Raw genomic sequence first — 12,860 nt, 5'->3', positions numbered from 1 at the left:
CATCATACGACTTAGTCACTGTCTTGAACTATACTATTTTGATTCATCTATTAATAAAAGAGTTACGAAATCCGTTTTACATGATTGCAGGGAATATGCAATTCCCGTCACACAGGATCAGACAAGCAACATATCCTGTTAGATAAAACTGATTTACATACAAAGTTTCGATAAGACAAGTGAAAGAAGGCAGCAGATGAGAAACACTGCACTAAAACAGGTTCAAAGTTCGCGACAATTTCAAACACGAAACACACATGATGATTAAAATCCGTGCGACGTGGTCACATCATCGCGTCTGTTCATCCAACACGCACTACAAACCAGAGGGTTATGCAGCCTGGACTTTCTTTTCTTTATAAAAAATAAAAAAAATAAAAAATCAGCGACGTTGTTTACAAAACGACTTGGAAATGCATTACCACTTATATTTATTTAGCTACTACTTATGCACAGCGGTTATGTTAAGCAAGTTGTAGCGATTTGCCCGTTTTAGCGGATACATACATTTTTGCTGGAGTAATTCAGGATAATGCACGTTCAAGGGTGATGGGATTCGAACCTAGGCTCTTTCACCGTCAGGCGGTAGCGCTAGTCACCTCTCTGCATGGGACGTAATAAACAACCGAATATAAAATCGCATTTGATAACATGACTGCAATGCCTCTCTCGTCGAAATGTGGGGCCGTAAATTTCAATTTCGCCCCGCTCCACCCAATTGGCGCGCATCTCGCGCCGCTCCAGTGACGCAGGCTCGTCGGCAGACCACTGGCTGACTGCGTCGACAGACACTTATCTCCATAGAGACAAGCCTTCCGCACGGTCCGGGGATAAGCAGACGTCGTAGCCTGTCGGGCACACGGATCACAAATTCGCCACACGCTTTTTAACTGCCGAAAGACGGAAGGAGTCCGGCTGCTCATTAGCCGTTCTGTTTCTTAGTGTCTGGCCGCCTCGCTCCATCGCTTGTCATGTAGCCATAGGCCGTCGAACTGGATCAGATCGGGCTGGATTGTGTTGCTGGGGAGGAGATCGTTTCGATGAGAAATTAGCGCTGTGAAATCGAGTCATTTTATGTATGACCCTTCGGTGGGGCTGAGTGTCTTTCGAAGCGGATCCCTCGCGGTTTTGAAGGTATGAATTTTCTTTTATAATAACCAGTCGATGTCCTGCCTTTTTTAAAACCAGATTTATAACGGCATGTGTGCCACATGTGACATGGGTAGCTGTCTGTCTTACCGTCTTCATTCAAACCTACCTAAGTCGTCCTGTCGTTAATTACCTAAACATATTTCTCACATTCCACTCATAGCAAGATATGCCATGTATCACAAAAGTCGACATTTTTAGTGAATCGCGTGATCTTATTCTAAGAATCTTGAAGGGCGCGTAATGTGCTGACGTTATTGAGGCTTTTTTTTTTATATTAGCCACGAAGCTAACCATCATGTCCCGCTAGCTATGGATTACGGTCCACCCAGCTGCATTGTTGTAGTCTTGATTCTACTTGTAAGGTTAACAGTCTGTTAGCTGGCCTGTTCAGCTAAAACGTGTGGAGCAACTTGAATGTTAACGTGAATTGGTATGTTGCCTTTGGAGAACATGGAGTTAGCAAGTTAGCTACCTCACCCGAACCGGCTAGCTAACGTAACGAGAGGGGGTGTGGGGCGATAAACGTGGTCCCTTTTTTTTTTTTTTTTTTTTCTTTTATGAAGCAACCCTTACATTTTCCCCCCTCCAGACCAGTTACTGTTCACCTCCTGATTGTTCGATATTTTGTTATGTCGAAATTACGCCGTGAAAAGAATGTAATGTCTGTGTAAAGGTTGTGGTGGGCGCGTCGCTGTGTGTCCTGAGGAGGTACGACGTTCCATTGTTGTGAGGTGTGCGCTCGTACCTTCCTCGCCACCGCTTGAACCGCGTTAAAGCGCCTTCACCCGCATCTGACGTCCACAGGCGACCACAGGGGCGGTGTAAAATGGCTACCTACGGCGCTCTTTGAACACTGCGGCTGTGGATAGCGAATGTTCTGCACTGTTCGAACGTCTACATGTAAGGAATCCTGCACACACGGTGCTCTGTGAAGTCCCGCGGCCCCTGACATGATTGTTCGCCTCCCGTTTCCCCCCCCCCGCAGGATGGATGCAGACGCCGCCGCCGCTGGTGCTACTGCGCTCCCCGCCGGTGGTCGCAGGAAGACGGAGTCGCTGCGAGGCGAAGGCGCCGTGGACGTCGTGCCGCTGGAGCTGTATGACTCAGCCCGCGCGAAAATAGACGCCAATCTGCGGTGGCTCTTCGCCAAAGCCTACGGAATAGGTAGGGAGCGGCGCGGCGAGGCGAGGCGCGCCCCCGTCCACCTGCTCGTGCACGCACTGCGAGCGGAGGCCATAGTAGAGCCCTTCACGCGGATGAGTCGGGGGACGTCGGGTCGCGCGGCGCCTGGGACGGAGACAAACAGTCCTCCGGAGCTGCTCCAGTGCCAGCAGCGGGCATTTTGAGAGCTTGTGCTGGACACTTTCGGACACTGCCTTTCACATATCTCACGTGAGCGAGTGTCGTGGTGTTTCGAATCCCTGCTGTTGTTCCCTCGAGCAAAGGTGCTCGGCCTGAACTGCCGTTGTAAAAAATGGACTCGGCTGTGTGTAGCAGGGGGAAACCATTGTAAGTCGCTCTGTAGAAACGCGTCAGCTAACATATAAAGAAATAAGAGTATGTGTTTAGTACATGTTGGTAAGCGGTGGTATAGTAGTGTTGACTCCCACTTTACGAATATTTGCTCCTGGGGTTAGTGTCAGGTGTACGTTTAAGAAAGAGGGGAGGTCTTTCTTTTTTCCTGCAATAGAAGTGTTTTCCACAAATTTAAAGGTTGTGGGAACGTCATTGATTATGTAGGATCCTAGCCAAGGTTGCATAAAAGCAGGATTTCCATTACATTAGACTGTTTGGTCTTACTGAGAATATAATTGAGGTGTTCCAGTGTTCTAGCACTAGATTTGTGTCAGTTGCACATCATCACGTGCTCTAACCCAGCTGAGTAAATAATTGTTAGTAGCTTAACGTTGAAAGTGTCTTTAGAGAAAAGCATCGGCCAAATAAATCAATGTGTAGTTTCGTTTTCTGCTTTTGTTAAAAAGTAGATTCCCCCCCCCAATGTAATGTTTTCTTGAGCTGCTTGGAGACAGTAACAGGCCGTCACCTTGAGCGGTAGGATGGATCAAGGGTGAGAAGACCCGCCACCGTTTACCTCGGTGTTCGCAGAACTCGTTTTCAAGCCTGTGAATGACGTGTTTGAGCTTGCAATGTATAGCATCGTGTCCATCGCTTAAACTGCGAAATGATGTAGCATGTTAAGTTAGTAGTGTTTTGAGAAAACGAACATCTTTATAGGTATAACGTTGTATTGATTGTGCAAATGCACCCTCTCGTTCTCCGAGGTACTGTGTGTGTGTGTGTGTGTGTGTGTGTGTGTGTGTGTTCCAGTGCGACAGCCTGACAGTCAGCAGTCGCTGAGCTCCATTGAGAGATGATACCTTTGGCACCGGACAGGGCTAGGCCTTGGAAATCCAAACACATTAGTCTGCTTTTCCCCAACAAACATGAACTCATGCTGTATTGTGCACAGCGATGTGTGGAATGCAGATAAGGCCTATTGTAGCGTTCTCTGTGTTACCCACCAACCCTGCTGCTGTGCTACTGTTACAGGTACAAGGCTGGCTTTCCTACTACACCCAAACTCCAGAGAAAATATGAGAGGTTTACCATATTAGGATGTACAAGGTATTACCTCAAAAAATTGAGATGGAGGGGATCGTTTTTTTTTTTGGTTATTCTAGTTTCTTTGAATCATTCTTTGCCAGGCAATTCAGCGTTCTGTTGTGAAGGGGTTCTAACATTGTGTTTAGTCTTTGTTCCCATTGTATGAATCAGTACTTGCCAGTTGACGTAGGGTGAAACTGTCAGCTGGGCTGTGTTGGTTCTTCTCACCTTTCGGCTTTGTCCGAAAGATGCTTGTAAGTGTTGGTGTGGTGAGGTCCTTCATCTTTTTGGACAGCATTTTTATTTAATGGGCCTAAGTGTAGGTGATGTGGGAATTGCACAAAGCTCTGACATTTTATTTAGGCTTAATGCTTGATATTTTTGGGTTCATATTCTACACTGAATTGTCTGTAGTGTGTGTCTGTGTGTGTGGGGAGGGCATTACACTGCAATGGACTGGTCTACCCTACACTTGCAGGGATGGACTCTGTACCACTGTGAACCTTACATTAAGACAAGTGGTTATTGATAGCGAGTGCTTTGACCAATCTAGGAAAATGATACCCATTTTGTCATTGATTTGACATACAATTTACTTCTTACATATGGGAGAACACACCATGTGCTCTGATTTTTGTAATTATACATCATCCCTTTATTCTACTTTCCTTCTAATAATATGGTAACTTTGAACCTGTGACATCCAGGGTATGATTTCTGCTTTGTGTTGAGTAAGCATACAGCAGTATATATAAATAAATATTTCAGGGCTAATATTTAACATCACATAGATGCCATTAGAATTTTGGGCGGTGTTTTTGTATGACGCCTCAATCACTGTCTAAATACATATATAATTTACTGGGTTTTAGATTACAGGTTTACAAACAACATAGCATCAGAATTTGATGATGACAGCTGTAGATCACTTGCTCTGCAGTAGCTGTAAGTACTTTTAATGGATCTCAGATGGAGTTTAGTGTCTATGTTGAATATTACATATGTGGAGATGAATTTTCTGTTATGCGGTCTGTAAATGGTCAGATTTTAAAAGCCTGAACTTAAGATTTGTCACAGATGTCTCTAAAATAGTGGGTTCTTTTCAGTTTAAACATTTGTCCTTATCTCGGTGACATGCTTAGTTTGACATGCTTTTGTTACAGGTAGTCCTCCATTACTGAGTCATTTTTGTTACAGTTCTGACTTTTTTGTAAGGTACTTTTGGCTTTTATCAATTCTTGGTTTTATCAGTGCTTAGTACTTGGTTTTTTTACAGGGTTTCATACTGATCAAAAATTTAGATCACAAATATCAAGGCTTAGGAGGAGCTTGGTGTGCTTTGATTTTGTTAAAGCTGCAAATGAATATTAAACATTTGAAAATGTATTCTATGCAGGTTACTTTGTTTCATTTACATACTTTTATTCAAAGTGAGAGTGGTAATAACAGCAACACTCAGTCTGGAGCTCTAGAGTGACATGTTAGGACCATGTCACTGTGACTCCCTGTCTCACCCTGTTCAACTAGTTTAAATGGGGTGTGGTTTCCACTGAGCTTCACAGGAGGGAAGTCCAAGGCTACTCTCAAGAGTTCTACACTTGTAAGATCATAAATGATGACCTCACTTACACTTGAACATTATCCACTGGCTAGTCAGTTAAAAATACCTCTCCGTTTCTGTGTATGACGGGTGTGTACACACATGAGCATTGGCCGCAGTATGACCTGCTTAGTTTGGATTGGGATTTTGTTCTTATTCTGGGGAAGTGGGATTTTAATTACCAGTGACCTGTAAAACTGATATTACTGAATAGAAAAGAATGTATCTTGACTGATTCTGTTTGTGACTCTCAGTTCTTGGCATTACTTCAAATGTGAAGACCTGTCCCCACCATATAGTTCAATTTCGAGGCCAATTTCTTGCAGTATTTTGTCCTCTGTGGACTCTGATGTACAGTTTGTGTGAATTAAGTACAGTTGTGCGACCAGACTGTGTAGTGGTTTGAGCACCAGGACTCCAGAAGGCTACAGGTTCAGATCTGTTTTAGGGTTCTGTTATAGGTGAATGTGGATGTAAAGCTCTTCATTTGTATTAAAGATTGATCAGAGTTCACTAAAGGTCTTCAGGTGCACCTGGGGTGGCACGGTACTGCAGAAGATGGCAGTTTCAGATGTGCGCTCAAATCTGGCTCAGTCCCTCAAGTTTGTGTGGTTTCCTCCTGCAGTCCAAAGACGTGTTTTATGTGAACTGATGACTGAATTGTCTGTAGTGAGAGTGTCTGATTTCCCTGTAATGGACTAGTGTCCTCTTGAGCATGTACCCTAGCTTGTGTCCTGTGCATCTGGGATAGGCGCCATACCACTGCAACCTTGCACTGGATAAGCAGTTATTGACAATAATTGCCTGTTTTAAGGTGCACTGCTTTCTTCTAGCTATTCTATTTGTTTATAGTAAATATAAGTATTACTCATTTGCCTAAAACTGCTGATTACTAATTGCCTAAAAGCTAGCCATGTGCTAATGCATTTTAGTTGGTATTATTGTATCTGGATATTAGATGTTATTGCTTTGTAGTTATGCAGCAGCAGCTTTGAGTTTATTGAAGTGATCATTATTAATCTTTCTTTGTTTTAGTTTTGATGGATAAGTCTCCCCCCCCGTTGGCTACGTGAACTTTTAACTACCAAGGTAAAATAATTCTGGTAAGCAGCTAGTACTGTCTTTTGTCCTATCATTTTGGTGAATGACTGTGGCCCCTTTCGTGTGTGGATTTGAGGTTTCTGCTGTGCCGGACAAGCAAATTGTTGTGATGAGGCCCAGGAAACACAGACTGCCTGTGTCCCTTTGCTGCATGAGATGGTTGTTCTTCTCTTCCTGTCATTGCTCACAAAAATGTGCAGTCAGTTGGACACCGACGGGGTTCCACAGAAGCGGTTGGCTTATGGTGCGTACTTGAGAGGTTGGTGGCTGTTAATGGTTAAAAAAAAAAAGAAGGTATTTTTCATTGCTCTATGAAATTTGTGTTGGTTTAATTACAAATTCACTTTTAACATGGTTAATACATTGGATTCCTTTGAGTGATTGCTTTGCAATGGGTGCCTGGTGTCTTATTGAGGATGCTCTGTGTTCTCAGGCCCTCTTCTTTCAGATAGGTTCTGCACCACTGTCACCCTGCACTGGAAGAGCAGCTATTGATAATAGATGGAAGGAAGGATTGCTGATAACTTTAATCACTCAGCCAGTAAATGGCTGAAGAATGCAGATGTATGCAATGCAAGTTACTCCAACAGAATTTGCTAAGCACCATTTTGAGGTATTGTCAACACTCTAGCATACAGGATGAGCTCTGTTCAGGGAACATACCGACTCAAGGTCAGGGCATGAACTGTAATTTGAGGTAGGGGCTGAATTAGTGTGACGTTTTATTACTTTGCCAGAGGAGATATTGTCAATTGAGTTTTTTGGGGCCTCCTTGACCACATGCTGTTTTCCTTGCTTCTGTTTGTTTTGTTTTCTTAGCTGTGACATCGCTGGTAAATTTCACAAGTGTAAATACAATAAAGCAGTGTGTACCATCTGAACTCAAATTCATTTGTAATGACCCTTTTTATTGTATCAGTTGGCAATCACTTCCATGGGCAGCAACAAACCCATTTCATTTTTCAACTTTGAAATGTTTTTGTAGTAAACCTTAGAAATATCAGTTTATTTTGACTACACAAGGCTTCTGGTTCTGCAGTTTCTTTAATATTGATTGTCATCACTGCATGTACCATTTTCTGATTAATTTCAATTAGAACAGCACAAATCTTTAATGGAACTCCAAACAGAAATCCTGTTATTCCACAGCTGTGATGTTCAGGGGTTCACTGAGGACAGTTCAATACCTAAATCGGGAACACAAAGTCAGTGCGATGTACCGTGTCAACATGCAGTGTATCCTTTCCATGTTTGGTCAGGATTGAACTTTACTTGGGACATAACCTTTATTTCTCAGCTTGTTGACAGTGTTGTGTTCATTTTCAAGACCTAGTTTGTGTTCCTTATGCTGTTGGTTTTGTCCTGCTTTGGGAGTGTGTTTAAGTATGCCATGAAGAAACTGAGGCCTTTGGCATTCTGTCATGGCTGTCCTTTCAAATACAAAGTGCACTTCTGTTGGCCCTCCCTTTCCTTTTAGTCGGTGTCAGGTGAAGAAGATGGAATGCTGTGGTGGAGCTTTCCTCCTTCACCAGGAGTAAGGAGCATGAGGAGGAGCTGGAGGAGGGTGTGGTCTGTTGTCATGCAAGAGAAGATCTGTCTGGTGTGAGCCAGTTGACCTATTTTTGCCGTAAGCAGTCGCCCAGATGATTAATTTTTAATTGGGAACAACCAGTGTCATGGATGTGCTACTTTTCTACCCGTCTGCTATAAAGGTTTATACCTCACAGTGCATGCTGGTTGAGTCCCTCTACATAACAGATGGAGTTCGGACCTTTTTGCATGGCTTCTGCATTTACTTCTAGATGTAGTGCTGTCTGTGGGCACTGACTAAACTGAGGCCCCACAGACTCATCACTCACCAGTAGCCTGTGTGTCAGGCGTCAGCTGCTTCCTCGTAATGCTGAGTTCACTGACTCGCCCACCGGACCACGCCATCAAGAGGAATTTATACACATTGTTCAGCTGATTCGCCCCTTAAAATGTGGCACTTGGTTGTGTGCAGTGACCAGTACGTCTTGTGGGTTGCTTCAGCATGTTACCAGGTTTACTTAACGCCACATAGGCTTTCCATGGCCCTCGGTTAGTGTCCCTTCACACCAGCTACTGTAAGTAGTCATCTTTGCTTTTTTTGAGATAGTAGCTTTAGAATTTCTTGGCATGATTATTTTGTTTTAGGTTCTGTGTTGACCTTGATTTGAAGCAGTTAATGAAAGGGACCTGTAAGATGGCCACAAATGAATATGCATGCATGCAGTGAATATTTTTTTTTTTTTTTTTTAAATATAAAACTCCTACTGGATTCAGTTTAACTGTGTGGGTTTACCTTAATTCACCTAAAGAGTCTTCACTTTTGTAATCTAGTAATTTCTCAAGAGAGCCAGTACAAAATATTCAAGCAGATTTAGTTACTTCCCTGTGTCTAAAAGATCAGTCTCTTACATGCAGTGTTCTTCACCATTAGGCATGTACTTTTGATATGTTTTGGAGATGTAAAATGTCCAGCAGTCCCATTACCTAGATGGGCCCAGCTTCATGGTAAGATAATCGGCAGCTGTTTAGTGGAGGCGGTTCACTCTCATGTAGCAGACGGGGAATTTTTTTTTTGAGCTTCTCATTAATGATCTCTGTGTCATGAGTAATTTGTCTGCCTGTCCTGGTGCACAGGGGTTATGGACATTTCCAACAAGCTCCATAATAGGGGGTGTTTCATGGAAGTACCACTTATACTGGGTGTCGGCTGAATCTGCCTATTTCTTATTCCTTCAGTATTTTTGCTTTAATTCTGTGTTATTTTAATTCACAATATTATTTCTTGAGTTGCAGTAATTTAGCACTGTAAAGTAAATCATATACTTTCAATTCACTTGAGAGTAGCACTTGAAATTTTTTGTTGTTAAAATAAGGAAAGTGTTCTTTAGCAGACTTGTCCACTTCTATCACCTTGAGTGACATGTCACTAATAGGGTGGTTTGTTTTCCCTTGGTCACCACGTGAAAAGGAAAGGTCAAGTCAATCTGGGGATTAGGCTGGACATACGTTGTCTTGGCCAGGCTTAGGGAGAGGATGCAGGAGGGTGCTTTACTAAGATGTGTTATGTTGTTAAAGGAAAGTTGTAATATACCCAGTAATAGGTATCTTGCTGAAACCTAAAATACAATGAATGCACCATTTATTGTAATGCAGTAATGATTTATTGATGTGCTATTGATACAGATAAACAAAATCCTGTATTCAATACTGTTGCATAAAAGGATAACATTTAGCCAGTATGATGATGATGATGATGATGATGATATATCTTTTTATATAAGCAGAGGATGGTGATCTGATAAATTTCACAATTTTCCTCTGTCTTGGGTTTCCTCAGTTGTGGGCTTCCGTTGCCTTCTTACTGGGAGGGAGGCTAAAGTTTGGTGGACAGGTGATACACGGGTGGTACAGCTCCTTGCTTTCAAAAAGAGATGAAAGCGTTTGAGCCAGGGAAAACAAATCACTCATAACTGTTTACAGAAACATAATGTCAGCTGTGGTGTTCTTCAGAAGGACCAAGTGAATAAAAATCATGCTGCTGTTCATTCTGAATGCATTACTCTTACTGCCAATTGGTGGGTGGACTCCCACCAAGCTGAAATGTGAGAGGTGGCTTCAGTCAGTGGTCTCATCAGGACCAGCCTATTGGTCCATATGTGTGGATGCTTTTTCCAGTGGATTCACTTGCTCTCACTGAAGTTGCTCTTGTTGATGTCGTCATTGCCGACAGGGGGGCTTCTTATTTTGGCTCTTTGTTGCACATGAGTGAAACAGTGGACATGGAACTGATGATCCTTAAGATCGTGGTTGGTCACTGAGTCACAAATGATGGCTTGAGATAACTGTAGTACTGTTACTGGTATTGTACTAGTGCTTCATTGAAGCTTAGAAGAATATTTTTAATGTTTAAATTGCCATTTAAAGTATTTCATGTCATTTTAAATGTGTACGTATGCTGCAGTTGTAATGCAAATGAAATGAATACTGCACAGGTCATGCAATTGAATTGTCTTTATAATGTCAGTATATTAATGTTTTTATGTTTTGTTTTGAAGTGTGAGGGCACCTCTGGGCTTGCATAACAGCAAGTCAGTATAAACATGTACGTGTCAAACGAATGAATCTGTTTCCAAGTGCCAGATGCACTTGGATCAGCCTGCTTAATGAGGTCTGTGGCAGTCAAAGATGGTCAGGATGGAACAAAAGCCTGCTTTTAGGGCGGGGCACCTGCATGTCAGGCCTCCATTGCTACCGCCCCCCCCTTACACAGCAGTGACCTGAATTGCTCCTGGCCCCCCCCTTCCCTAATGGAGCTTTCCGGAATTACGAAGCAGGAGTCAGGCCCAGCCATGACCAAGGGAAGAAAGGAGGCATTGCTGGGCCTCGCCTGACTGCATGTTGGCAGGGCATATCAGCACATCAGTGACTGACGTGAGGTATAAGCCTGTTTGGTTGGGCAGTTCCTCGGAAGCTGACCAAGCAGCTGCCCATCATCAGACACGGTAGCTCTGTTCATCCCCATTTCCCGGTACTGCCACCTCCGTGTCAGGCATCTGCTCCCATGTGCAGATTCTCATCAGTTGTGGCTGTAATTGCTATCATGTAAGCAAGTTTCATTTGTGATCATTGCTGTATTCTGCCAAAGCTCACACTGAAGTAGACTATTTCATGTGGGTTTGTTTACTTGTGAACAGAGCTGGGGCATTCACAAACTGAATACGACTTTTACATATTGATTCAGTCAGAAAAGAGTGAATCCTTAATATAATGAGATGAGTTTTAACAGCATGCTACTCAGCTTTCACAAAAGCTTAGTTCATGGTGTTGGAATGTGAAAGTTCTGTTTTTTTGCCCATAATTAGTAAGAAAATGCTAGATGATACAGCTCTGTTATGTGGATACAGTGTAAACAAAATGATGTCGCTAAAGGCTTGAAACAATAATATGCATAGAAGTGTTCCAGAATTTATCAATACTGTCTATTTTCTGTACGTGGCAATCTGATTTATTGAAACTGGGGAAGGTTTCCCTTCTGCCTTCTAAATCATCAATCATGTATAATTGTTTGTGACATTGTCTGTTCCCAAAAGTAAAAATAACCTCCACTTGTGCTGGACCATTACAGACTGAGGTGTTAACGATGCTAAACCCAGCTTGTGCTTTTAAATCCCTGACCTCTTAGCTTTGGTGCTATTGATGTACTGTTAACCAGTGATCTGGTGGGAGGGTGTCAATGTCTGCTTTCCTTTAGCCTGTTAGTTAATCTTCCCTCTGCTTCACTTCCATAAAGTTTTCCTAAGAACATTTTAGCTATGGTAAACAATATCATAGGTAATACCAGCAGAATATCATACTTATCTTGCCTTTATATGTGAATGCTGCAGTAATAGTTCTTATTAACTTGGATGCCCTGGTGGTATAAAATTTGTAGTGTGCTGGGGGAAACCTTGTTGAAGCTGGCTGTACATACGAGCCCCAGCTTTCCACAAGAAAGCATGAAGATTATTGCTGTAACACAGCCAGGGGACGCAAAGCTGAGCCTTCATCACAGAGAGTGAGAAGATACTTCCCCTTTGTAGAGATCCATGGGTCTGTGTAGCCTGGCTGCCAGAGGGAGTGGGATTCAGACATGGCCGTCTGGCCCTTTCCTGGTTGCAGGGGGTAACGCAGACAGAGCGAGAGAGTAAGTGAGAACAGTGTCTCACAGCTCAGTTGGCTTGAGGCTGTAGGATTGATGGTTCTGCATCTTGACAGGTGGCTCTGCACTGCAGAGTAGAACAAAAACCAGCCAAGCTGTTCTAGATCTCAGAACCTCCCAGATCAGTATATGTTCTTCAGTTTTTCCAGTAGCTCTAATGCTGCGTCATTGTGATAATTGTATTAATTCATATTTTATTGGAGGAAAACAGAATTCAATTAGAAACGCTGAGTGGCAGTAGTTAAATACCTTTTTGTAGTTGCGCATCATTCTGAGTTTGTCTTTCTGTTGATTTAGGGTTTGGAATGTGGCTCCCATTTTGCAGGGTGAGGTAGGCAGTTGATTGGGACTTCTGTTTTGTTTTTTAGTCTGCAGAAATCCAGTCCCTGTTCATTATACATAAAATTATTGCATGTGCAAAGAGTCCAAAGAAGAGCATGACAGAGGTAGACTACCTGGATCACATCATCATTGATCAACAGAGTGTTTACTTAGGTTACTGAAACATGTCAACATTACCATGTACACAGCTACCCTCAGGGGTCCTTCATTCATTAATCTTTCCTCTCCTGCTATAATAGGGATTCCATCATAAGTACAGTTCACTGTCATATGGAATACAGAAGGAAATTTTTGTTGTGTGTGTTGAGGTATAGGTGATCATCTACACACTGC

At 42.8% G+C, this 12,860-nt stretch overlaps 1 protein-coding gene across 3 annotated transcripts in view; it reads left to right on the top strand.

Annotated features, from left to right (window-relative positions):
* Positions 1 to 499: 499 nt before the first annotated feature.
* LOC108935267 (calmodulin-regulated spectrin-associated protein 1-B-like) overlaps positions 500 to 12,860 on the top strand; it is a 38,474-nt gene continuing 26,113 nt past the window's right edge. For 2 of the 3 annotated variants that reach the window (XM_018753767.2, XM_029252792.1), the window contains exons 1-2: positions 1,756 to 2,052; positions 2,138 to 2,316. In XM_018753767.2, the coding sequence (XP_018609283.2) occupies positions 2,051 to 2,052; positions 2,138 to 2,316 (181 nt within the window). In that variant the 5' untranslated portion in view covers positions 1,756 to 2,050. Of the gene's footprint in view, positions 1,135 to 1,755; positions 2,053 to 2,137; positions 2,317 to 12,860 lie in introns of those variants that run through there. The other variant, XM_018753758.2, reaches the window with a different exon arrangement.

Source organism: Scleropages formosus, chromosome 6 (genome assembly GCF_900964775.1).
Source record: "Scleropages formosus chromosome 6, fSclFor1.1, whole genome shotgun sequence".
Classification (NCBI taxonomy): domain Eukaryota; kingdom Metazoa; phylum Chordata; class Actinopteri; order Osteoglossiformes; family Osteoglossidae; genus Scleropages; species Scleropages formosus.
The sequence above is the reverse complement of the archived record's forward strand: the minus strand, read 5'-3'. Positions and strand labels throughout refer to the sequence as shown.